The sequence below is a fragment of the Pleurodeles waltl genome, chromosome 10 (assembly GCF_031143425.1).
Source record: "Pleurodeles waltl isolate 20211129_DDA chromosome 10, aPleWal1.hap1.20221129, whole genome shotgun sequence".
Classification (NCBI taxonomy): domain Eukaryota; kingdom Metazoa; phylum Chordata; class Amphibia; order Caudata; family Salamandridae; genus Pleurodeles; species Pleurodeles waltl.
Window position 1 is genome coordinate 891,490,256 of NC_090449.1, and position 27,415 is coordinate 891,517,670.

The 27,415-nt window shown below is 46.5% G+C and overlaps 1 protein-coding gene across 9 annotated transcripts in view; it reads left to right on the plus strand.

The window, feature by feature from the left end:
* Positions 1–27,415, plus strand: part of AKAP9 (A-kinase anchoring protein 9) — a 969,300-nt gene that overhangs the window by 435,921 nt on the left and 505,964 nt on the right. For all 9 annotated transcript variants that reach the window (XM_069211620.1, XM_069211621.1, XM_069211624.1 and 6 more), the window contains one exon: positions 7,937–8,163. In XM_069211620.1, coding sequence (XP_069067721.1) covers positions 7,937–8,163 — 227 coding nt within the window. The remainder of the gene's footprint in view (positions 1–7,936; positions 8,164–27,415) is intronic.

Genomic DNA, 27,415 nt, shown 5'->3' on the forward strand with positions numbered 1-27,415 from the left:
GCTGTGGTTGCAGCTCATCTGCAGAGATCAGGGGTTTGTCTTTCTCTAGCTCAATGACTGGCTGCTGAAGGCAAGCTTGTCTCCGACCTCCATATTACGACAGACCTCCTACATTTGCTGGAGTTCACTATCAATGTGCCAACGTCACACTTGACTCACTGTCAGACTCTCCCTTTCGTCGGAGCTGTTATGGACACAGTGCAGTTTCGGGCTTATCTTCCCGTGTGGCCACTATTCAGGCTATTATACCGATGTTTCAGCATCTAGCCTGGATTTCAATCAGATGACTCTGAGGGTGCCGGGCCTCATGGCCTCCTGTAGTCTGCTGGTGACACATGCCAGATGGCTTATGCAGGCTTTGCAGTGGGACCTGAAGTTTCAGTGGACCGAGCATCAGGAGAATCTCTCAGAGAAGGTCCAGATCTCGGAGGGAACTGCAAAAGAACTGCAGTGGTGGTTAACGTACGTGATTGGCTCATCCAGATTTTCCTCCTTTCCCCAGCCAGATCTGACAGTAGTGACAGGTGAGTCACTCCTGGAATGAAGCAGCCTTCTGAGAAAGGTGGAGATCAGAGATATCTGGTCTCTGGCGGAATCCAGACTCCACAGCAACCTGTTAGAGCTCTGTGCAATCCGGCTGGCATTAAAAGCCTTTCTTCCATCTGTCAAAGGAAAGATGGTGCAGATGTTCACAGACGACACTACTGCCATGTGGTACTGCAACAAGCAGGGCAGGGTTTGATCGTGGACCCTTTGTCAAGATACTCTGCACCCACCTCTAGACATGGCTGGAAGAGAAGGGTGTATCCCTGGTAGTTCCACATCTGGGGGACTCTCTGAACGCCAGAGCGGGCAAACTCCGATAAAAATGCCTAGCAGATAACAAATGGCATCTCCTTCCGGAGGTGGTGCAAGGTCTCCTTCAGCAGTGGGGAGAACCTTGGTTAGATCTGTTTGCCTCCTCTGAGAACGCGCAGTGTCAGCGGCTTCAAGCACTGGAGTTTCCAAGGCAGCAGTTGCTCTGAGATGCTTTTTGTCTTGAGAGGAACTCAGGTCTCCTGCACGCCTTTCCACCAATATCACTTCTGCCTGGACTTCTGAAGAATATCAAAAATGACCGGGCCCAGGTAATCCTTGTGGCTCTGGACTGGGCACTGAGGGTCTGGTATCCCGAGCTGCTGAGCATGCCCATCGATCCTCCGATCGGATTGCCCCTTTGGGAGGATCTTCTATCACAGCAGCAGTGAAGGGGTCTGCACCCGAACCTGTCCACTCTCCCAATTCTTGCTTGGAGATTGAGCAGCAACAGTTGACAGCCTTTGACCTCTCTCCCAAAGTCTGTTATGTAATCTAGGCAGCCAGGCGTCCCTCCACCAAAATGGTATACGCCTTCCATTGCAAGAAATTTGTGACTGGTGCACAGACAAGTCTGTTGACCCCCTTTCTGCCCCTCTCTTTGAGTTCCTCTGTTTATCCTTTTTTCTGGCCCATGAGGACTCTGCTATGGGCACTACTAAAGCTTGTCTGCTATTTCTGTTTTTTTAAGATTGCCTGATCAACCTTCCTTGTTTAAATCTCCTATTGTACAGATGTTCCTTAAAGGCCTTGCACATCTTTTTCCTCCATCACCATTCATTATGCCCCTATTGGACCTGAATTTGGTTTTGACCTTTCTGATGTGTGCTCCTTTCAAGCCTCTCCATAATAGTCCTCTCAAGCTTCTCGCTTTGAAAACAGAATTCCTGGTGGCTATTACATCTGCCCGCAGAGTGAGTGAGCTGCAGGCATTGTCATCTAAGCCACCCTACCTTTCTGTGTATACTGAAAGGCAAGGACTTACCGCTGCCAAATTTGTACAGATGGACCACTGGACTGTCAGGGTTACTTGGATCCAGCTCCTGTGTTCCAGGGGCCACGCTCGTCAAAATGAGAGGGGACCCAGAGGACCAGTGAAGCAGAAGTTTGGTGCCTGCGTTAGCAGGGGGAAGATTCTGTCGACCCACAGGAGATTTCTTCTTGTCTTCCAGTGCAGGGTGAAGGCAGACAGCCCTCAGACTATGCACCACCAGGAAACAGTTGAGAAAGCCGGCAGGATTAAGCGCTACAATGTTGCTGGTAGTCTTCTTGCTACTTTGTTACGGTTTTGCAGGCATCATGTAGCAGTCAGCGGTCGATCCTTGGCAGAAGTCGAAGAGGGAGATGCAGAGGAACTCTGGTGAGCTCTTGCATTCGTTAGCTGACGAGAAATCCACAGGAGAGACACTAAAAAGCCCTCAGAGGAGGATTGGCCACCTAGCTAGGTAAGCACCTATCAGGAGGGGTCTCTGACGTCACCTGCTGGCACTGGCCGCTCAGAGGCCTCCATTGTGCCTTCACACCTCTGCATTCAAGATGGCAGAGGTCTGGGACACACTGGAGGAGCTCTGGTCACCACCCCTGGGGTGGTGATGGACAGGGGAGTGGTCACTCCCCTTTCCTTTGTCCAGTTTTGCACCAGAGCAGGGGCTGAGGGATCCCTGAACCAGTGTAGACTGGCTTATGCAAGGAGAGCACCATCTGTGCCCTTCAAAGCATTTCCGGAGGCTGAAGGAGGCTACTCCTCCCCAGCCTTTAACACCTATTTCCAAAGGTGAGGGTGTAACACCCTCTCTCAGAGGAAATTCTTTGTTCTGCCTTCCTGGGACTGGGCTGCCCAGACCCCAGGAGGGCAGAAGCCTGTCTGTGGGTTGGCAGCAGCGGTAGCTGCAGTGAAAACCCCAGAGAGCTAGTTTGGCAGTACCCGGGGTCATGCTGGAGCCCAGGGGATCCATGGAAGTGGCACCCCAATACCAGATTTGGCATGGGGGGACAATTCCATGATCTTAGACAGTACATGGCCATATTCGGAGTTACCATTGTGAAGCTACATATAGGTATTGACCTATATGTAGTGCAAGCGTGTAATGGTGTCCCCGCACTCACAAAGTCCGGGGAAATTGCCCTGAACTATGTGGGGGTGCCTTGGCTAGTGCCAGGGTACCCTCACGCTTAATATCTTTGCACCTAACCTTCACTAAGTAAGGGTTAGAGATATAGGTGACTTATAAGTTACTTAAGTTCAGTGTAAGATGGCTGTGAAATAACTTGGACGTTATTTCACTCAGGCTGCAGTGGCAGTCCTGAGTAACAATTGTCTGAGCTCCCTATGGGTGGCAAAAGAAATGCTGCAGCCCATAGGGATCTCCTGGAATCCCAATACCCTGGGTACCTAGGTATCATATACTAGGGAATTATAAGGGTGTTCCAGTGTGCCAGTCAGAATTGGTTAAAATGGTCACTAGCCTGCAGTGACAATTTTAAAAGCAGAGAGAGCATAAGCACTGAGGTTCAGGTTAGCAGAGCCTTAGTGACACAGTTAGGAACCACACAGGAACACATTCAGGCCACAAACTATGAGCACTGGAGTCCTGGCTGGCAGGATCCCAGTGAGACAGGCAAAAACAAACTGACACACAAGTAAAAATGGGGGTAACATGGTAGGCAAGATGGTACTTTCCTACAACTTGGTTCACCAACCCACCTCTGGGATGGTATTGCTTGGATATCTATTCAAGGGTGAGGAATCTGCAACTAGAAATCTCTATCAGATGAACAAGTTACTTACCTTCAGTAAATCCTTATCTGATAGAGACAGTATCTAGTTGCAGATTCCTTACCGACCTACCCATCCTGCCCGCTCTGTGAACTGATTTCTAGGGGCAGGGACTCTTCTTTCAGGGCCTTAGTTTTGATGCATCCATAGTCAGTTTCTTCATGGATTTGCGCTTCCGGCATGAAAAGTTGTTAAAAGAAACTGACATTGGCATGCTGGAGAGGCACCTATATAGAACCCGCATCGTCATGTGGTGCAGATGATGCCGACAATGGATGCAGAGCCAATCGAGGACACCTAACGGCGCGCAGGGGTACTGCTTATGAAACTCTTCCGTATTCATTCTGACGCATGGGGAGAATTCAAAGGTAAGGAATCTGCAACCAGATATTGCCTCTACCAGATAAGGCATAACCAAAGGTAAGTAACTTGTTCTTTTGTCACTGTGGGAGGTGATTAGTGTTATAGCTGAGCCACTAGGGTGATGTTCTCCTCTCCAACCACCACCTTTTCTTCAGTCCATACTGCTATCTCATTCCTTGATCTTGGAGGTGGAAACCATTGAAGTGTGTGCCTCTGGAATACCAGGCCATACATCTTGGTGCTCGAAGAATGGAGGCCTGTCTTGCACCTCTGCCTCTGAACTTGCTTATCCGATTGAAAAATGTTCAAGATGCTGTCTGTGAACCAGATGGTGTTCGCTTTGAAATTGGGCGATTGGGGGGGGGAGGGGGGGCGGGGGGCTGAATTTCATCTTTCAGTTCTCCATGTCCACTTGAAGTTAACATTGGGAACCCAACACTTTCAAGTTGTGGTCCTCCTTTTTGGACTGACAACAGCATCATGCATCTTTACTCAAGTACTGGCAGTCATGGCACCTTTGACGTGAAGGTTGAGAGTCCCAAAGCTCATGTCACTCCCACACAAAGGCTGACCTTAGTTGGGATGGTGCTCGACAATTCTCTTAGGAAGGATTTTCCTCTTCCTCTGAAGATCGTGTATTTTCAGGCATTTATTACAATGTGTCTGAGTGAAGGTTAAATTGCAGTTCTGCGGGCCTTGTACCTGGTGGCCTCATGCATCCTTTTGGTGCCTCAAGCCAGTTGCCAGATGAAAGCCCACCAGTAGTGTTTGAAGAGCCAGTGGCTTAAGCACCAAGGAGGTCTGTCAGCAGGTGCAGGTTTTACAGTCAATACATCATGAAGACAGTCAGTATATCAGGAACTGCTCCAGTGGATTGGCTCCTCAATCCTGTGGGGTCATCCATGGAGGCTTCCACAGGCTCAGGCTGCCATGATCATTGGTGCCTACTTGCTGGGGGGGTTATCTGGACATGATTTTGCAGGCCATTGGTCCATCTCGAAGTTTCACCTACACATGAATGTGCTCAGGCTGCAGGAATTGTATCTTGCACTGAATGATTTACTCCTGCTCACTTCAGAGGGCAACATCTAGAATAAATAGAGCTGTACCATAATGATTCAATATGTCAAGTAGGGTGTGTGAGGTCAGGCACCATTTGTTGGGAATCTTTTTACTTGTTGGCATGGGCTGAACATCGTGGACTCTTCTCAGTAGCGGCTCATTTTGTGGGCTCTCTTACTATGAGAGTTGATGCCTAAGTCCTATCTCGCTGAATGACCAGAAGTGGATCTACACAGTCATGTGATGGAGGGGATCCTCTCCACATTCGGTTTTGCTTTTGTGGATCTCTTCACCACTACGCGGAACAGGAAATGTCAATTTTGTGTCAAATGCTTCCCACCATACGGTTACTCCCCCATATGCCATGAGGTTCAGCCAATCTTATAAACTGCCTTATGTGCTCCTGCTAATCCTGCTTGTATCAAAAGTACTGTGGAAATTACAGGATGATCAGATGCAGGTCTGTTGGTATCCAACTGCTTCATCCCCTCCCACACTGAGGAGACCTGCTCTCACAGCAAGATGTTCAGGTCCTACACCCCAAAGCCCAGAAAATGCACCTGCATGCATATAGGTTGATTGGTGCCTCCTAGAATCCTTATGCAAGCCATGTGCATAGCACATGTCATCTTAGCGGCCAGGAAGCCTACCACCAAATCATCTAAAAAGGCTTTTGGAGCAGATGTATGCAATAATGTGAGTCTCAAGCCATTAACGTTTTTACATCTTGCCAGTCCAATGACTTTGGTTTGCATTGTCTCATGCACAGCAGGATCTGGCAGTGGCTAGAGCTAAAAACCACCTGGTAAAGCTTTGTCTGCATTTGTCTTACTGTCTGATCTAAGTTGTTTATATGCCACTAGTGGTGCGTTTTCTGAAAGGTTTGCTTTACTTTTTCTTCCACTCTATTTATTCCTGAGAGAGAGTTTAATCTTGTTTTGATTTTCTTGATGGTTTTCTTCTGTTAGTGGTGATTATTTTGTTAGCAAGGTCAGAGATCTTCAGACTCTTTCGGATAATCTTCACAGTTTTATTCCTTGTTAAGTTTGTCTTTCATACTTATCCTTCCTTTTTACCCAATGTAGCTACTGCATTTCATATGGGCCAGTCTGTTATCCTTCCATCCACCCAACCAAGGAGGAGGAATGTCTTCATAGGCTGGATCCCATGTGTGCAGCATTACACTACGACTGAAAGTGGCTGGACAGAGTTGATGGCCACCTCTTTGTAGACTTTGCTGGATCTAGAAAGTGCAAGTCATTGGCCAATTGTGGAGTTTTATGTTGTGTCAACCTTTGTATCAAGAATTATTTTGTCATAGCCAAGAAACATCCTCGGTAAGGCCTTGATACTCAGTTCACTAGGGCTCAAGGTTGCATCCATTTTTCCAGAGGCATCCTGGTTGATGGCTCTTGTGGGGTTGCTATGCTGCCATACCTGCATACTTTTGCAAACCACTGCTTCCTCACGTTTTGGGCACACAGTGACCGATACTTTGTCCAAGCTGTGTTACATGATTTCCTTGGTTAACTGGCCGAGTCTCACCTCTGAGGGACATATTGCTTTGGGACACATTCATACAATGAGGAGCCAGCAGGATGACAGTTCCATCAGAAAAGAAAGTCGCTTATTTTTCTCAATAACATTGTTCCTGGTGGAAAGAAAATCTTGCCACATATTCCTCACTGCCCTCGTTCCAAGCCTAGTGCCATGATTAATAAGATCCCTTTGTACGCAGGCATTTTGAGTGCTGTATTTGTCAATGTGATGGCTCTCTCTGGTCCTCTCCTCAGACCTAGATCAGGTGTGCAAAAAATTGAGCAACTGACACCAGTGCACTGGTTGGTGCCTATTACACTCCAGTGATGACACATCCAGAGTTTGAGTTGTGGCTGGATCCAGTTGCTGCCGTCAGGGGCACTGGAGAGTAATTGCTGGTGAAAAAAAGTTTTGAACCAGTCTGAAAGGAAAATTTATAGAGAGAGGTATCCACCAGAAGTATTGTTAAAGAATGTTAGTTTTTTTTTTTTAATTCAGTCCCTTGCCTGCTTCTGATCTTCTACGCTCTCTCTTTGTAGTACCAGTTGTGGCACACCACATTTATGTGATAATGATAGTATCTAAGTGAAATAATGTTTACACTAACAACAGTACTTCATTTGATATCTTTATGGAGTTGAAAAAAAGTATTAATTTGTATTTTTATACATTCTCTTTAACACAGTGTGAGCAAAAGCGTGCAGTATTAGGTTTTCCTCTAATCTTTGCAACCTAGATCATGTCACTGAAGTCAGTACAGCACCATTAAACACCATTATTATTTAGGTTAAGATATAGCTTAACCTTTTGTCTACATGTATAAACCTGGGACTATAACATACAGTGCAAATGAAGGAAAACGGCTCTAAAATGTAAATACATTTTAAATTTAAATGTAAAGTCTTTGCCAGACATGTAGCATGCTTTGTCATCTTCCATCATAGAACTGTCTGTCTTACTTTGGCTAGTGGACAGACGGTCACCTCGCTCTCTATTCACCTGGCAGTGCTTCTTTGTTTAAAATTTCAACTAGAAAACAGCGTAAAATACAAGGTATTTCGGCTCTAGGCATCTTCCTATTCGTACTAGAAAAATACATTTCATGGACAAAATGCACTTAAAAAATTCCTTTCCATAATTTAAACCTTCTTCAATGCTATGTAGTGTGCAGACTGGTTTCTGTTCTGTTTTTCTTTCCAGCCATAGTAGGTACTGAAGGTCTACCGTGCATGAGCATATTTTGTTAAACATAACCTACCACATTTGCTGATTTTGCAAAGAAATTGTGATGTTAAATTGCAGAGACTAATTTTCAGCAAGTTGTATGTTTTTTTCCCCCAGAAGAGCCTGCCGACTCTTGCCATGGAAGTGACGCTGGTGGTGATGATAACAGCATATGGTCAGGAGGAACTGAAGAGGGACTGGAGCTATCACAGCGTCTTGCTGATAGTGGCTTTGCCGGAGTAGATCTGGACCCAGAGAATGAGGAGCTTGTCTTGAATATTAGTGCCAGGCTGCAAGCCGCGGTAGAAAAGCTTTTGGAAGCCATCAATGAAACCAGTAACCAGGTAAGGTTCCCAGCCCACCTTTGTACTCTGACTTCAAGGAGAAATGTTCTTTATAGACTATACATTTATTTTTTCAATTAGATATCGTTTTGTTGATTCCTAATACTGCAGGACATGAGATCCAGTTTTAGGTTTGTTGGTAGTATTGTTGGTCTGCTCTATATTGCTGAGCACCCAAGGTTTGTGTTGATATCTAAAGCTTATAGTGCACTATACTGGTGATCATAGCGATATAGGGGAAAATTCTCCATAAAGTGTAAGGGTTTAAGTCTTTTTTTTTTTTAAATGTTTTTATTGTTTTCACTGACATTATCGACAGCAATACAAGCGTGACAGTCGTCATTTTCTTCTTCCCCCTCACCCCCTCATTCAACTGGAGAGACAATCTTCCTCCCCCTCCCGTAGTATATATTAGCAATTCATGTCCACACTTCTTGGAATCATTAGGAGGCTCCTCTGTATCTCTGCCTCCCACCTGTGCTGACCACTTTATCCCTCCTGTGCAACTGACCCCTGTGTTTCAGCACACCCCTCCTTCCCCCTTCATGTGCGTGTTCTGTGTGTGCACTACGATTACTGACCCTCCCATTCGTACTCTGAGGGTCCTCCTCCACCTCCTAAAATCCTTCCAATAACAATAACTTCTCCTACCCTGTCATCTGTCCTACTAATTCGAATGTGCATTTCCTCTGCTAGCTCCCATTCTGCTATATCCCTACCCCACAAGGACACCAAAGCTATCTGCTGCCCCAACCATCCCATTTACACTCGCCGCTTGTCAATGACTAATACCAGCTGCAGAAATTTCCAGCGTGTCCACTCCCCTTCTTAACTATACCCAGAAGACAGTGTCCAGGAGTCTCATCCAACTCAGTCAGTCACACTGTCCAGTCTTGCCGTCACACTTGCCCAATACGTGTGCACCCTGGGACCTAGCCAGACCGTGTACCAAAAGCAGGCGCCCGCCACCCCGCTCTCGGGCAATCTGCCAACCTATTCACGTACATTCTACTCAGCTTAATTGGTGTTAGTTGGGTGTGGTGTGCATAGTTGAAATGAATCAGTTCAAGCCTGGCATTGCATGACACCTGCCGATCATGTACAGACATCTCTGCCTCATACGCTTTCTATGACAGGCTTCCAAGTCATCTAGCCAAGCCTGCTGAGCCGTTTAGCTCCCCTTAGCCCTGTCCCTCTTGAGTGCCCTCTAAAGCACAGACACCAGCTGTGCGCATTGCCCACTGTCAGCAACAGTTGCAGTGTTTCTGACCATCGGGTACCACTGGAAACCCTTTCCAGACCCTCCCGGGCCTTAGTGATTTTAGCATATTGCAAAAAATTGTCCTGCCTCCACCACAAACTCAACGCATGCATCCTCAAACGTGACAAACCACTCCTCAGGATATATGTCCCCCTTTATTGCACAGCCCCCTTCCCACCAGCGAGCTAATGACATGGCCTCGCTAATACGTTCATAGGACACTAACGACCATATACTCAACTCCTTTGCAAAGAGTGGTCTTTTCAGGACCCCAACATGACAATCGCTCTCTCTCCCAGATTGCTGAAGTCTGCCGCATAAAATAAGGGAAATGCCCTGGTATTCTTGTCCCCTTCATCAACAGCTCCAACAAGGAAGCAGGCCCACCGTTACCCTTGGTAGCCTCCTCTCCCAATTGTCCTCCTCCATCACCCACTGTGTGGCATGCTGCAATTGAGATGCTTCATAATACAACTCAAGGTCAGGGAGGCCCATGTCGCATCCTCTCCCCCCTCTCACTCCCTGGTCCACCTTAAGTGTTGTCAGTGCCACCCTGCTTTTCTTCCCTGCCCATTCAAGTGATATCAACAAGCTGTCCAGTGCCTTGAATGTGCAACAGGCAGTCATGTGAAGTGAATTCTGCACAATATTCAGACACTGGGGGAGAAAAAGCATCTTCGCGACAGAGATTTGGCCCGCCAATGATAGCGGCAATGTATTCCAGAAGGCAGCCGATTTCATCAATCCCTCTGACATCCTGTCCATATTGGGTCGCCTCTGTCCCTCCCTACCATGTTACCATGTGCCACCATAATCCGCAGATACCAGAAGGCCTCTGTCTCCCATTTTAACTGCAGTGAGGGTAGTTCAAGTCCCCGCCTGTTGTGTAACACCCCCAGAGGAAACAGGAGTGTCTAATTTCTATTAGCCTTGAGACCATGCACAGCTCCAGATTCGTCCAACAGCAGCACCGACTCCCACGACCGCCTCAAATAAAATAGCACATCATCCACATAGAGCGATATCAGATCCATGCTGTTCGGCAACCAAAAATCTCGCAGGTCACTGTGAAGCCTCAGCACCAGGGGTTCCATGACCAATGCAAACCGTAGTGGGGAGAGGGGACACGCCTGTTGCGTACCCCTCTCCACCACACAGTCCCTCCGACACCAGCCCGCGGCTGCAGACACCCGGGCTCAGGTGCACTGTAAAGGAGCTTCACCCAGCCATCGAAACCCGGACCGAATCACATGTGAACCAACACCAGCTGCAGGTATTTCCAACCAAGCCTATCAAACCCTTTCGCGATGTCCACTGATAACATCACCAACTCCTCTTGGCTATTCTCCACAGTCTGCAGCACATGACCCAGCCTACGCAAGTTCATAGCTGTGCTCCGGACGGGAATGAAGCCACAGTGATCCTCATGCACCAGTGTCCCCACCACCCCACCCAGCCGTTCAGCGAGTATTTTGCACAGCATCTTTGTGCCTGCATTCAGCATAGTCATGGGCCTGTACGCCGCCTGGTCTGTGGAATCCCCACCTGACTTCTGTACAATGCAAACCACTCCCTCTGAGTGTAGGAGGCAGCCTCCCTTCTCCCCCGACACCTGCCCCCACATTGCCTTCCTAAAGACGTTCAGCAAGGGTTCCATCTGTTGCACTGGTAAAACTCTATCAGTAAGATGTTTCCACCTGGCGACTAGTATTCCCAAGCCGTCTGGTACATTTCCCACCAGAGGTCCATATAGCCTACATTCTACATCACCTATTGCATTGACTCCACCATGCCTGGCTTTGTCAAATATTTTGGGGGCGCCTGTCCAGGTCTCCGTTCAGCGCACAATTAAAATCCCCACCCCACTGCATCCTAGTGGCTAGGCTTCAGTCAACAACTCCTGCATCTTGAGATACATTTTTGTTGTCGCTGTTTGGGTCATACAAATTCAGTAAGCAGAGTTCAGTGCCACCCAGCGTTCCCTGTACCTGGATGTATCTACTGTAATGATCCACCTCAGTATACTGCAGCTTAAATGGCACTCCAGGGGCCACCCATACAGACACCCTGCGGGCATTGACTCAATATGGAGATGAATATAGCTGGCCCCTCCATTTCTTCTTTAATTTACTATCCTCCTCCTTTATCAAATGCGTTTTCTCGAGGTATCAATCAATCAGCATTTGTATAGAGCAGCACTGTCATCCCTGGAGGTATCAGGGCGCTGGGGCTGCTGTGTCTCTGTGAAAAAGTCAGGGCTTGAGTTCATTTCTGATGTCAGTCACGGAGGGTGCTGTTCAGAGGCGGAGGGAGTAGACTGTTCCAGGACTCTGCTACGATGTAAGAGAAGGAGCAGCCTCCACAGTGGCTGCGGTGGATGTGGGGGCTGTGTGCGAGGGCGAGTGAGGCAGTGCGCAGGTGTCTTGAGGACAGACTGAATTCAGTCGATGATTGATGTAGACAGTCCTTGGTCATGGAGGGCTTTGTATGCAAGCGTGAGGATCTTGAATTGGCAATTCTGTTTAATGGAGAGCCAGTGAAGGTCCTTGAGGTGAGGGGTGATGTGGGTCCTTTTGAGGAGGTCCAAGATGAGTCTGCCTGCAGTGTTCTGTATGGTCTTGAGTCTTCTGAGGAGCTGGGTGGAGATTCTGACATAGAGAACATTGCTGTTGTTGAGGCGGCTGGTGACGAGGGTCTGTGTGACGATCTTCATGGTGTTGGTTGGGATGCATCTAAAGATTCTGCGAAGCATGCAGAAGCAGGAGCTGGAGACAGCTTTGATTTGTTGTTTTATGGTCAGCTGGCTGTCTAGGACGATGCCCAGGTTGTGTGCATTGTCTGTCAGTGTGGCTGTTGGTCCAGGTTGTGTTGGCCAACAGCTGTGGGCCCATATGGAGGGGTTCTTCCCGAAGATCAGGACTTCTATTTTGTTGGAGTTGACTTTGAGGCAATTGTCTCTCATCCATTCAGCTATGTTGGTTATGGCATTGCAAAAGTTGGTTTTAGCGTTGGTAGGGTCCTCGTGAGCAAGAGGATTAGTTGTGTGTCATCTGCATAGTGGATTATATTGAGTCAGTGGGATCAGACGATGTCTGTGGGGGGGTCATGTATATGTTGAATAGGGTGGTGCTGAGGGATGATCCCTGGTGTACGCTGGAGACGATGTCCTTGGGTGCACAGGGGAAGGGTGGCAGTTGGAGGCATGCTATGTGTATCCCCAGTCTTGACAAACAGGAAAACACTCTGTCTCTTTACAAACCACCAAACCGCCTGATATTCCAAGTGATTACCTCATAAGTGTGTGCCATGTGTTAGCGAGCGTTGTGCCTTGGGCAAGCCTCTACATGGCCCCCATCTCTCACTCTCCACCCCACACCTGTTGACTCGTAGCAGCCCCGTCTCGTGCCAGCCCCCAATCCCATAGCGCCACCATCAGCCCATGATCAGTGAAACAGATTAAAACAAAACTGTCTCGACAATGCTTCCTCCCACCCTCCCTGTGTAAACAATAATTAACAACAGAGCATTGAGCTCACCCATCTCGTTTAGTCAGGGCACACATCCAGGCCAGCTCCTCCCTGTCCCCAAACTAGTACTCAAACTAGGCCAAAACCTGGCCTCTCAAACCCCTATGTACTGTCTAAGTAAGAAAATAATCAGGAGCATGGTAGCACCCAGCAGGTCTTTAATCCAACAAGGAAAAGACACCATCAGGGGCCACACTCCAGCTGCCCTAACATTCCCTATCTAAATATTCCAGCGAGCCACACCCCAGTCTTTGTTAATAACTTCCATTGCCAACAAAACTTATATGCATATTAATAGGCCCCCCAAAATACTGCCATTCTTTGTTTATCTTTAGTGTTAATGTGCAGTCCATCAGTAGCACTGGTGTTCTCTGTGTTTGACTCCCCCTCTCCCCTACATTGTTGTTCCCTGCTCAGTGTACCGTCCAGTTGTACCGGTACCCTTGTCATGAGCTGGTCTCCTCAAGCATCAGTTTTGTGAGAACCTCATCTGCAACCAAGCCTCTGCCCTCACAGCCTGCTGCCACGGTCTGCCCTGGACATTCCCTGCTCTGATCTAGGGACACGATCCCAGAGCTCCAACCACACCTCCTCTGGTTTCTCAAAAGGAGTTGTTTTTCCATTATCTATCACCCGAATCCTAGCAGGATACATCAGCATGCAATGGCAGCTTTAAGTTTTTGATTAACTTCCGTGAAGGATTTTGTCTTTCTGTACTTCACGTGTATATTCTTGGAAGATGACATTTTTTTATTTTTATAGCACATCTCACCTGCCTCGTGGGCAGCCCTCAGGATGGTGAACTCAGTCCGGTAAGTTAGACTATGACTTTCGGGTGCCCCTGGCATCGGTCTTGCCACTGATGCCCCATGGGCCCTCTCATTTCCAAACATCGGTGATAGGTCCATTACGTTCAACTATGCCTTTAGCCAGTTCTTAAGAAAGCTTTCTGTTGAGGCACCGTCACTTGTTCCCCAAAGCCTAGAAATCTGAGGTTGTTTCTCTGGCAGCGGCCCTCCACATCTTCCGCTCTTTTCTCCAGAGTCTCAGTTGTATCCACCAAACGGGACACCTGCACTTTAAACGCTGTTACCTCAGTCTGCAGGTCTGTAAAATCGTTTTCTGCAGTGGTGAAGCTGTCTGCCACCTTGCAGAACTCGCTTGAAGAAGACCCACATCTATCTTCCCTTCAAGAACAATGCGTGTGGCCTGTATGGCCTCCAGCAGGGCAGAGTGTGTCGGCTCCTCATCATGAGCCAGTGCCTTTGCCGCAGTAGTCCGGCAGCCCTTGTGGCAGGGACCTGCGGCGTGGTATATTGCACGATGGTATTGCCCTGGGGGTCCCTGGTGGTCTTAATTGTCCCCATTATAAGAGACCCAAAATGAAATAATGGAGAGGAGGATCCCCTCCACCCCGCTCTCACCAGCACTCCTTCTTCCCTACACCAATGGGGCACCCGTCCAGTCTGGAACGGCTCTGCCTCCAGCCTCCTCTCACTTGCAGCCACTAAGGTGTTATGATACCGCTCCAAGCACCCGATCGGCGAGCCCTGTCCTCAAGGCCCCAGCCACTTCAGAGTCACAGCCTCAGCCTCCCTGGGACACTCAGTGCATCCATGCTTCTTTGCTCCAGTCTAGGCCATTATCTATGGGGGGAATGCGGGCTGGGCATGCACCCCTCTCTGTCACAGGCTGACCGCAACACCTCATCCAGCTCCACCTTGTGGCTAAATCTCGATCCATGAGCAGGGCCCACTCAGGTGCCCAGGTTGCCCCCCTCACCTCAGTACATGCTTCACCACTGCCGGCCCAGGCAGCCAGGTTCTCGCAGCTCCCCAGCTGCTCAGTTCCTCCAGTTCCATGGCTGTTGTCATCACTTCCTACTATGGACCGATCTTCAGGCCTCTGGCAGTCAAGTGTGATCCAGCGTTTACCTCCAACGCCCCTGTCTCTGTTTCAGGGACAGCGCGATGGGCCACCACTGCCTCCTCGTTTTACTGCGATGATCCGCGCGTCCCCTACTCATGCATCGAGGCACTCCGAACAGGCCCAGCTACTCTGAGCGGTGCCTCAGTCGGCCCTTCCTCACATTTGGCCCGCAAGGCAGAATGGTATACCCCTCATCACCAGTCACTAGCAGTGACTCCACAAGCACCGACGACTATCTGCCCCAGTCTGTGATCCTCCCAATCAAAGGTAGGGCTGCGCACGTCAGGCTCAACAAAAGCCGTAGGCTATCCCAGCGCAAACAGTGTCTGGCCAGGCTGCATGCTCCTTCTCTGCCTCCAAGCGGCCCCAACACTGCTTGCCAATCCACAAGTTTATATTAGGGCAACAGGTTTTTATGCAGCAAAATATTACTCTATTTCTGTTACCAACTCCAGGATTTAGCAATATTTTTTGCATGGGCAGAAGAGCTCTCAAGCTGCATGTCCGATCGGCCATCTTGCCAGGCCACGCCCCAATAATTTAAGTCTTAATAGGTTACAGTTGTGTTTCTCAGTTCTGTATTTAGCATTGTTAAGAGTGTTTGTATGTATAGCTGCCATTACCATCTGTCACCTAGAATAGTATACTGTAGATGATATCACTGAGACTGCTGCATGTTGATCCGTGAACAGCACTTGAATGTCGGCTTGCAGCATCTTGGCATACTTGGAAAAATGTCATCATAACATAAGCAGTTCCACCTCAGATGGATCTTTTTAAAGTCCAGTCTTATTGGCATTTCAGAATTGGACCTAAAAACAGGAACAGGCCAGCAAGTCCTAAAATTCAAAAACAAAAAACTCAATGCCATGGCTTGCACAAGAGTTCAAAGGCACATCATTAGCTCCCAAAGGCAAAGTTTAAGAATTGTCTAGAATTGATCTCAATGCATAGACTTTCTAATTAGTATGGAGGATTTACAAAGCTTCACACGTGAATGTACTTTTCGATTTCCCATGCCCTTCAAAAAGTTAGAATATGGAAATAGTGAACAACCCCAACCCTGGACTTGGGGTGATATCACAGATACCCCATTTTACAGCACACATATAACAGATTCACAATATATTAATTTTTCCATTAAGGAAAAACAGGAGTAGGCAAGGAAATGGTGAGTCTGACTGTGTCTGTCCTTCACAATGTTCTTTGCCTCATCAACTCGAGTAAACAGTGACATCTCAGTACCAACCTCCTTTTTGGTTTTACATAGAATAGTACCCCTTCTGTACGCTCCCATACCGATAAAGAACTTCTGCAGCTCCTGCGGCGTTTTCCTTTGCCCTGCTTTTATCAAATTCACTTCAGAGAATACTAAAATCCTCTGACTACGGTATACAATCTCCTTTCTAGCAAAATGTATGAAGATCTCCCCTCTCAAAAACTCATCCTGCGGTAGATCCAGATCAGTGTCTCAACTCATCTCTCCACCTGTAGCTTATCTTGTTGTTAATCTGTAAACTTTACATGGCTTGACTGGCCCATACTCACGCATGGAACTAACTCTGTAGGATAGAAAGCCTCCTTCTGTCTTTGATGATCTTGGGATCCTTGGCAGTGAGATAACCAGTCACTCTTAGATTATGGGAGTGCCCCGTTCACATTTTATTCTATTCTGTTTGTAGTGTGAAGCATCGAGTTCACATTATAGTTTGGAGAGTCAGAAGATCTGACTTTGATCTCACTCTTTGTGGGCCTGAAGCACTGACGATGTGCCTCCTCTCTGCAGTGTCTTGTCACATGCAAAAACCTGCAATACCATTGTTTTGAATCTAGTTCAATTGCAGTGTTTGTTTATTCTGCTCGTTCGTCTTCCTGTGCAGTTTTCCATGTAGCTAAAGCTATCCACGTGACAACCATGATGTGGGGCGCCTTCTCTTTCTTCCCATGAACTCCACGGGCATTGGCGTTCTGCAGATTCTCACCCTCACCGAAATCCCCTCTCCCAGCTCTACAAATCTGTACTGCTATCTTGTTCGCCTTTAAGCATGGGTGGGAGTGAACTTCAGTGAGAAGGAGTATTATGTCTCAGAGGCAATTATTAGGGCTACAGGAGATTCACGTTCCAACTGCATTCTTCACTGATCCAAGACTCACACCATAGACGTAATGCAAGCCCCAGCGGTGCAAGGGTGAGGGCAATACTTCAGAGGGCTTCTTTCAGCCCAAGGCTAGTGAATATCAGTGAGATACAGGAGATTCAGGAGCCCCCCCTATATATATATGTTCGATGGCATGTGTAGCTGCAGACACACATGATGTGCACAGTCCGCCGTCTGGTGTTGGGCTCGGAGTGTTACAAGTTGTTTTTCTTCGAAGAAGTCTTTTCGAGTCACGAGACCGAGGGACTTCTCCCACTTCAATTCCATTGCGCATGGGCGTCGACTCCATCTTAGATTGTTTTTTTTCCGCCATCGGGTTTGGACGTGTTCCTTTTTGCTCCGTGTTTCGGGTCGGAAAGTTAGTTCGAATCTCGGAAAAAAACGTCGGTATTGTTTGCGTTCGGTATCGGGTTAGTTAGAACAAATCGACACCGAATTTTGAAGAGCTCCGGTGGCCCTTCGTGGTTTTTTCGATCCCCCGTCGGGGCCTGGTCGGCCCGGCCACGTGCGACTTCAAGGCTCATGGAACGGACCCCATTCCGCTTCTGCCCAAAATGCCATCACAAGTATCCGTATACGGATCACCATCTGGTCTGTAACTTGTGCTTGTCCCCCGAGCACAAGGAGGATACTTGTGAAGCCTGTCGAGCGTTTCGGTCGAGGAAGACGCTGAGAGACCGAAGAGCCAGGAGACTACAAATGGCATCCACGCCGACAGGTCAAGATCGTTTCGAGGAGGAAGAAGAAGCTTTCTCCGTCCGCGAGTCGGATTCGGAAGAACTCGACGCCGAAGAAACAACCAAAACCGTGAGTAAGACGTCGAAAATCAAGACTCCCGAGAAGTCTACAAAAGCCCTGGGGACGCCACCGCCAACAGGCCATGGCTTAACCCGAAAAATAGGTGACCCATCCAAGGCACCGAAAAAGGGCATGCTGGTGTCGAAGTCATCCGACTCCGGTCGAGATACCGCCACACAGCAACCTCGGAGCCGAGACAGCGGCTCCGAGAAACTTCGGCACAGAAACAGCGGCACCGAAGAATTTCGGCACCGAGACACCACGCCGAAAACAAAGAAGGTTTCTTCGGAGCCTAAAAAGACTTCCGAAAAGGTTTCGGTTCCGAAACAGCCAGCCTCGGAGCCGAAAACTAGTTCCTATACAGAGGAACAAGGATTAACCTCCCAATTACATAGATTTGGAGAGGAGCTTCAAGCTGTAGAGCCTGACTACACACAAAGAAGGCTTCATATTCATGAGGACACAGGGAAGATAACCACTCTTCCCCCAATCAAAATAAAAAGGAAACTTGCCTTTCAACAAAAGGACAAGCAACCACAGGCAAAGGTGGCAAAGAAAGCAACCCCACCACCGTCTCCACCACCATCAATACATGCATCACCAGCAACAACTCCACCACTGATGCACTCACCAGCTCATACCACAATGAGTCAGGATGATCCCGATGCATGGGACCTCTACGATGCTCCAGTGTCTGACAATAGCCCAGACTCTTATCCTACAAAACCGTCACCACCTGAGGACAGTACATCCTATACACAGGTGGTCGCAAGGGCAGCCGAGTTTCACAATGTCTCCTTACATTCGGAACCAATTGAGGATGACTTTCTCTTTAACACCCTATCCTCCACCCATAGCCAGTATCAATGCCTTCCCATGCTCCCAGGATTGCTAAGACATTCAAAACTAATTTTTCAGGATCCAGTTAAAGGCAGAGCCATAACTCCAAGGGTGGAGAAAAAATATAAGCCACCGCCCACAGATCCAATATATATTACAACACAACTAACACCAGACTCAGTAGTTGTGGGGGCAGCTCGTAAGAGAGGCAACTCTCATACCTCAGGCGACGCACCACCTCCAGACAAGGAGAGCCGCAAATTTGATGCTGCGGGAAAAAGGGTTGCAGCACAAGCAGCAAATCAGTGGCGTATTGCCAATTCACAAGCACTTTTGGCAAGATACGACAGGGCTCATTGGGATGAAATGCAACATTTCATCGAACACTTACCCAAGGAGTTCCAAAAAAGAGCGCAACAGGTGGTGGAAGAGGGACAAAGTATCTCAAATAATCAGATACGGTCTTCCATGGATGCAGCAGATACAGCTGCAAGGACAATAAACACTGCAGTCACAATACGAAGGCACGCATGGCTGCGCACTTCTGGGTTCAAACCGGAAATCCAGCAGGCTGTGCTCAATATGCCGTTTAATGAACAGCAATTGTTTGGGCCGGAGGTAGACACTGCCATCGAAAAACTCAAAAAGGACACCGATACAGCCAAAGCCATGGGCGCACTCTACTCCCCGCAGAGCAGAGGCACATTTCGGAAAACACCTTTTAGGGGAGGGTTTCGAGGTCAACCCACAGAAACCACAACCTCACAAACAAGGCCTACCTACCAGGGTCAATATCAGAGGGGAGGTTTTCGGGGGCAATTTAGAGGGGGCCAATTCCCAAAAAATAGAGGAAAATTCAAAGGCCCCAAAACCCCTCAAAATAAGCAGTGACTCACAAGTCACACAACCCCATCACATAACACCTGTGGGGGGAAGACTAAGCCAATTTTACAAACTTTGGGAGGAAATAACAACAGACACTTGGGTCTTAGCAATTATTCAGCATGGTTATTGCATAGAATTTCGCCAATTCTCTCCAAACCTCCCACCGAAAACACACAATATGTCAAAACAACATATAGATCTTCTAGGACTAGAAGTTCAAGCATTGCTACAAAAGGACGCAATAGAATTAGTACCAATTCAACAAAAAAACACAGGAGTTTACTCACTGTACTTTCTAATACCCAAAAAGGACAAAACTCTGAGACCAATACTAGATCTCAGAACACTAAATACCTACATAAAATCAGACCACTTTCACATGGTCACATTACAAGACGTAATCCCACTGCTCAAACAGCAAGACTACATGACAACATTAGATCTAAAAGATACGTATTTCCATATACCAATACATCCTTCACACAGGAAATACCTAAGGTTCGTATTCCAAGGAATACATTACCAATTCAAAGTGTTGCCATTTGGAATAACAACTGCGCCAAGAGTTTTTACAAAATGCCTGGCAGTAGTAGCTGCACATATCAGAAGGCAGCAAATACATGTGTTCCCGTACTTAGACGACTGGTTAATCAAAACCAACACGCTAAAACAGTGTTCACAGCACACAAAATATGTCATACAAACCCTTCACAGGCTAGGTTTCTCCATCAACTACGCGAAGTCACACCTTTTGCCGTGTCAAACGCAGCAATACTTAGGAGCAACAATCAACACAACAAAAGGGATTGCCACTCCAAGTCCACAACGGGTTCAAACATTTCACAAAGTAATACAGGCCATGTATCCAACACAAAAGATACAAGTCAGAATGGTAATGAAACTACTAGGCATGATGTCTTCATGCATAGCCATTGTCCCAAACGCAAGATTGCACATGCGACCCTTACAACAGTGCCTAGCATCACAATGGTCACAAGCACAGGGTCAACTTCTAGATCTGGTGTTGATAGACCGCCAAACATACATCTCGCTTCTATGGTGGAACAGTACAAATTTAAACCGAGGGCGGCCTTTCCAAGACCCAGTGCCACAATACGTCATAACAACAGATGCTTCCATGACAGGGTGGGGAGCACACCTCAATCAACACAGCATCCAAGGACAATGGGACATACATCAGAGACAGTTTCACATAAATCACTTGGAAATGTTAGCAGTATTTCTAGCGCTGAAAGCATTTCAACCCATAATAACCCAAAAATACATTCTTGTCAAAACAGACAACATGACAACAATGTATTATCTAAACAAACAAGGAGGGACACACTCAACACAGTTGTGCCTCCTAACACAGAAAATATGGCATTGGGCGATTCACAACCACATTCGCCTAATAGCACAATTTATTCCAGGGATTCTGAACCAGTTGGCAGACAATCTCTCTCGAGATCACCAACAAACCCACGAATGGGAAATTCACCCCCAAATACTAAACAATTACTTTCAAATTTGGGGAACGCCTCAAATAGATCTATTTGCAACAAAGGAAAACTCAAAAATACCAAAACTTCACATCCACGTACCCACAAGATCAATCCCAAGGCAATGCTCTATGGATGAACTGGTCAGGGATCTTTGCATACGCTTTTCCCCCCTCTCCCTCTCATTCCATATGTAGTAAACAGGTTGAGTCAAAACAAACTCAAACTCATACTAATAGCACCAACATGGGCGAGGCAACCTTGGTACACGACACTACTAGACCTGTCAGTAGTACCTCATGTCAAACTACCCAACAAACCAGATCTGTTAACACAACACAAACAATAGATCAGACATCCAAATCCAGCATCTTTGAATCTAGCAATTCGGCTCCTGAAATCCTAGAATTCGGACACTTGCACCTCACACAAGAATGTATGGAGGTCATAAAACAAGCTAGGAAACCTACCACTAGACACTGCTACGCAAACAAGTGGAAAAGATTTGTGTATTACTGCCAGAATAATCAAATTCAGCCATTACACGCATCTCCAAAGGATATAGTAGGATATTTACTACATTTGCAAAAATCAAATCTAGCTTTCTCTTCCATAAAAATACATCTCACCCCAATATCAGCTTACCTACAAATTACTCATTCAACTTCACTGTTTAGAATACCAGTCATTAAAGCGTTTATGGAAGGCTTAAAGAGAATCATACCACCAAGAACACCACCTGTTCCTTCATGGAACCACAACATTGTCTTAACAAGACTCATGGGTCCACCTTTCGAGCCCATGCATTCTTGTGAAATGCAATACTTAACGTGGAAAGTTGCATTTTTGATTGCCATCACATCTCTAAGAAGAGTGAGCGAGATTCAAGCATTTACCATACAAGAACCATTTATTCAGATACATAAAAATAAAGTAGTTCTAAGAACAAATCCTAAATTTTTACCAAAGGTTATCTCACCGTTCCACTTAAATCAAACAGTAGAATTACCAGTGTTCTTCTCACAACCAGATTCTGTAGCTGAAAGAGCACTACATACATTAGACATCAAAAGAGCACTAATGTACTACATTGACAGAACGAAACTAATTAGAAAAACAAAACAACTATTTATTGCCTTTCAAAAACCTCATACAGGAAATCCAATTTCAAAACAAGGCATTGCTAGGTGGATAGTTAAGTGTATTCAAACCTGCTATCTTAAAGCAAAGAGAGAGCTGCCTATTACACCAAAGGCACACTCAACCAGAAAGAAAGGGGCTACCATGGCCTTTCTAGGAAATATTCCAATGAACGAAATATGTAAGGCAGCAACATGGTCTACGCCTCATACATTTACCAAGCACTACTGTGTAGATGTGTTAACTGCACAACAAGCCACAGTAGGTCAGGCTGTACTAAGAACATTATTTCAAACTACTTCAACTCCTAGAGGCTGAACCACCGCTTTTGGGGAGATAACTGCTTACTAGTCGGTGCACAGCATGTGTATCTGCAGCTACACATGCCATCGAACGGAAAATGTCACTTACCCAGTGTACATCTGTTCGTGGCATGAGTCGCTGCAGATTCACATGCGCCCACCCGCCTCCCCGGGAGCCTGTAGCCGTTTAGTAGTAGATCTTCAACATTTGTACATTTGTAAATATATTACTTTAACCTTCATTATGTACATACGTATTCATTCCATTGCATGGGCACTATTACTAACATACACAACTCCTACCTCACCCTCTGCGGGGAAAACAATCTAAGATGGAGTCGACGCCCATGCGCAATGGAATCGAAGTGGGAGGAGTCCCTCGGTCTCGTGACTCGAAAAGACTTCTTCGAAGAAAAACAACTTGTAACACTCCGAGCCCAACACCAGACGGCGGACTGTGCACAGCATGTGAATCTGCAGCGACTCATGCCACGAACAGATGTACACTGGGTAAGTGACATTTTCCATATATATGTTCGATGGCATGTGCATGTGTAGCTGCAGATACAAATGCTATGCATAGGTCCTGCCATCTAGTGTTGGGCTAGAAGTGTTGCAAGTTGTTTTTCTTCGAAGAAGTGTTTACGAGTCACGGGATCCAGTGACTCCTCCTCTTCGGCTCCATTGCGCATGGGCATCGACTCCATCTTAGATTGTTTTCTTTCCGCCATCAGGTTCGGACGTGTTTCTTTTCGCTCCGATAGTTTGAGTCGGAAAAGTGCTACAAACTCTCTAATTCATCGTTATTGTTTCGATCGCGTACCATCTATCATCGACCCTTCAGTACAGGCAGATCCAACTCCTTTACTTGCCCTTCGGGGCACCTGCGCCCAACTCGGGCCTGGTGGGGCCGACCAAAAGCCTTGTCGAAGCCTCATGGACTGGACCCTGTTTCACTTCTGCCCTCGGTGCCACGCCAAGTTCCAATATACGGACCAACATCTTGTCTGTAACCTTTGTCTATCTCCAGACCACCAAGAGGATACTTGCGAGGCCTGCAGATCCTTCCGCTCGAAGAAGACTCTACGAGACAGAAGAGCATGAAGGTTGGAAATGGCGTTGAGAAGCACTGAACGTCTCAACATGGAAGAAGAGGAGATTATGCACACCGCAGTCTCCGTTCAGGGGTCTGACTCCGAGCAAGAGTCCGAGGAGGACAGACCAGTCACGGCAGAACAGCATGTGAGTACACCTGCCCCTGTCCAATCCAACCCCAAACACAAGGCCTCGGGAACGCCACTGCCGGAAGGCCATGGCTCCACCTGTAAAAACACTTCTGGTGACCAAGCAACAACTTCAGCACCTAGAAAGGCCACGCCACCGAAGCCTTCAGACTCGAGCCGAAGCACAGGCTCCGAAATAAGCAAACACCGACACATTGAGTCGAACCCCTCAAAAATCCCTCTCGGAGCCGAGGCCAACATCTACTCCAGGCCTTTCGATCCCCAGGAAACCGGCTTCGGAGCCGAAAAGACCCATATACACAGAGGAGCATGGACTTTCCAAACAACTTAAAGAAAGCCATAGATTTTCCGGGGAACTCACGCAAATGGAGGAATTTGATGAAAGGCAGGCCAGAATTCAGATTCATAAAGACACTGGCAAGGTCCTAACTGCACCTCCTCTAAAAACAAAGAAGAAGCTGGCCTTTCAAGGACAATTGGACACTGATCAGCCACCAGCTAAAGTGCCAAAACCCAAACAAAAAACTCCACCTCCTCAATTCTCACCTCGTCAGTCTCCTCCTCATTCTCCTCACCTGACTGTCTCTCCACCTACTACCCCCACTGCACAGTCTCCAGTACACTCTGCAGATTCACACCAAGATAATGTCGACCCATGGGACCTCAACGATGATCCCATTTCTGGTAACAGTCCAGACTGCTATCCTTCAAAACCATCACCCCCAGAAGATAGCACCTCATACACTCAGGTTCTAGCTAGGGCAGTGCCATACCATAACGTAGCCATGCACACAGAACCTCTTGAGGATGATTTTCTCTTTAATACGTTATCCTTCACTCACACTACGTACCAGTCCCTTCCCATTCTTCCAGGCATGTTAAAACATGCACATCAAATTTTTCAAGAACCAGTTAAGGCAGGAGTCAGTCAGTCAAAATAACTTTATTCGGCAGTTGCCATAAAAGTACAAACCGAGACACATTTACCGATCTATAAATAGTAAAAAATAAAACTTAATACCATTGCTGAAAACACCACATGAGCATCCAATCTAAAACCCCTTAACATACATAGATAAATATACAAGACATAATTAAAAATCACAAAGTCAGAAAAGTACAAATATTGGCTTTAAAATGATATACTATACGTGCATAACATTTTTAAAAAGGAGTAGGCCTTTTCCTAATACTTAAGGAAGCTGTGACAAAGTCTAATACATGATGACAAATTTGAATATCAGACAATCTCTGAAAATATAGTAGGGCTTCCTTAAAATGAATGGGTCTAAGAAGACGTAGCGTAGGTAAAATAAAAGCCCCTCTAGGAGTAGCGTATAAAGGGCAAAAAAGAAAAAAGTGCAAAGTGCTCTGAGTTGATTTGGAGTCACAGGGACAAAGTGGTAAATCCTTTTTCCAGAAACATTGTTCGGGGAAAGCTACCTTAAAATGAATTAGATTAAGTCTAAAAAGTGTTAAAAAGGAAATTGTTCTAAAACTCGAAAACCAAGTCAAATAGGGTTCAAGGCATGGAACGGTCACGATCCGAGAGTAGGAATCAAAGGATTTCAATTTCAGGGAATTATAAAATCTCAACTCTGATATATACTTGAAGTAAGTAGACTTCAAGACAGACCTAGAGTTTATAGTTAACAAATGAGGGTCATCAAACATGTATCTAAGGCCTAGGTTCTCAAAGGAGTTTTGCAAAAACATAAGCCAAGGAATCCTATTTGAATTTTCCAAATGTAGACAGTCAGAGATACAGTCTTGAACCAAACTTGCCGTAGGGTTTGACCAGCATCTGATCCAGAGTAATAGGGGGGCCATGAAGACCCTATCCTCCAAAAAGCACTGACCAAGTTCTTCATGGCAGATGATATTTGCGGTGCATTTTGGAACCAACAATAATCTGCGCAGGAATTTATTTTCAACACTCTGAAGAGACGGTATTTTATTATAGCCCCAGACGCCTGCCCCGTAAAGGACTGATGCAGTGCATTTGGAATTGTAAAGAATTTTCAACTGTGCAGGGGGCCTGTGACCTAATTTATTTGAAAAGTGAAAAATTGCTTCGTTGTTCCTTATCAACTGTTGAAGCTTAAAATTAATGTGTGTCTTCCAGGACAAAGAGGAACTCATGTACATGCCTAGATAACAAAATTCTTTGACCTTAGTAAGGGTGTGCCCTCCCATAGTAAATTGTTTAGACTTTGTATTACGTGGGCCACAAGTCATAACAAAAGTCTTGGGGTAATTTACTTTCAGATCAAGGTTCAACATAAAATCATAAAATACATCCAGTAGTCCCTGTAAACCGTTTGCTGTACGAGCAATTAAAACTGCATTGTCTGCATATAATAAAACTGGAAGTTGTCTCTGGCCCATCCTCGGTATATCCTTTGCATGTTTTAACAGTGAATCGTAGAGCCCATTAATGTAAATCAGAAAAAGAAAAGGGGCTAAGGTACATCCCTGCCTTACACCCCTAGTTGACGGGATGGGGGAGGTTCTCTGCCCGTGTGAGCCGGCCTGGACAGAAATCGTTAGGTCTGTGTGTAGGCGTTTAATAAGTTCCAATAGTGGTGGATCGCAGCCTAAGGCTTCCAAAATTTGCCATAACTTTGACCTATTAACCATATCGAAGGCACTGGTTAGATCGATGAAAGCCATGTGAATCGACTCTCTTTTGACTGTCACGTATTTGCTGAGTATCAGCTGCAAGTTTAAGACTTGCTCAACTGTGCCTACACCAGGTCTGAAACCGAATTGAATAGGAGATAAAATCTGGGCCTCGGACACCCAATCTTCCAAACGGGACAGGATCACGCTACCTAAAATCTTTGCCGTCGAATCGATAAGAGAAATTGGTCTGTAACAAGAAGGATCTTGTCTATTTCCTTTTTTGAAGATAGGAACAATAATAGCCGATTTCCATGAGAGGGGCACGTTACTATTTACCACACTATTCAACACATTGGTAACTAACGGACCCCAAAGATCAATTTCTGATTTAAAAAGATCAGCGGGAACCCCATCGGGGCCAGGAGCTTTCCCCTGCCTTGATCTGTCAATGGCATTTTTGACCTCATAGAGATCAAAAATGATGTTTGGGGCCTTAGTTTTGGAGTCTGAAATAAAAGGTGCAGAGGAATTTACATACATATTCTCATAAGTTTCTGAGCAGAAGACTTTCCTGAAATGAGTTAGCCAGACGTCCTCAGCTATAAGACATTCATTTGCCAAGGAATGGCTATCAGAAAAGTAAGAGTGATTTATCACTCTCCAGAATTTAGAAGTATCCTTCTGTTCAGATGCAGCCAAAAGTTCGCCCCAGGCCCTAGACCTAATTTCTGATTTCCGTTTGTCAATGTCAGCCTTATAATCGGCTCTTGCTATTTTGACTAATTGACGGGAGAAAGGAACTGCTTTAAGTGCAACTTTAAGTTTTTTATGGGCGGATGAACACGCAGAATCGAACCATCTGTGGGCCACCGGCCCCTTCGTGGGCCTGTCCGCCGCCAGGGCGCGTGAGATATCAATGCTTAAGGATTCAAATTCACGCACTATGCGGTCAGAATCTAACTGCTGGGACAGACACATATGAATCGAGTCAGACCTACTTCTTACAATTTCCTGGTTAAAAATGTTTGGATCTATTTTGT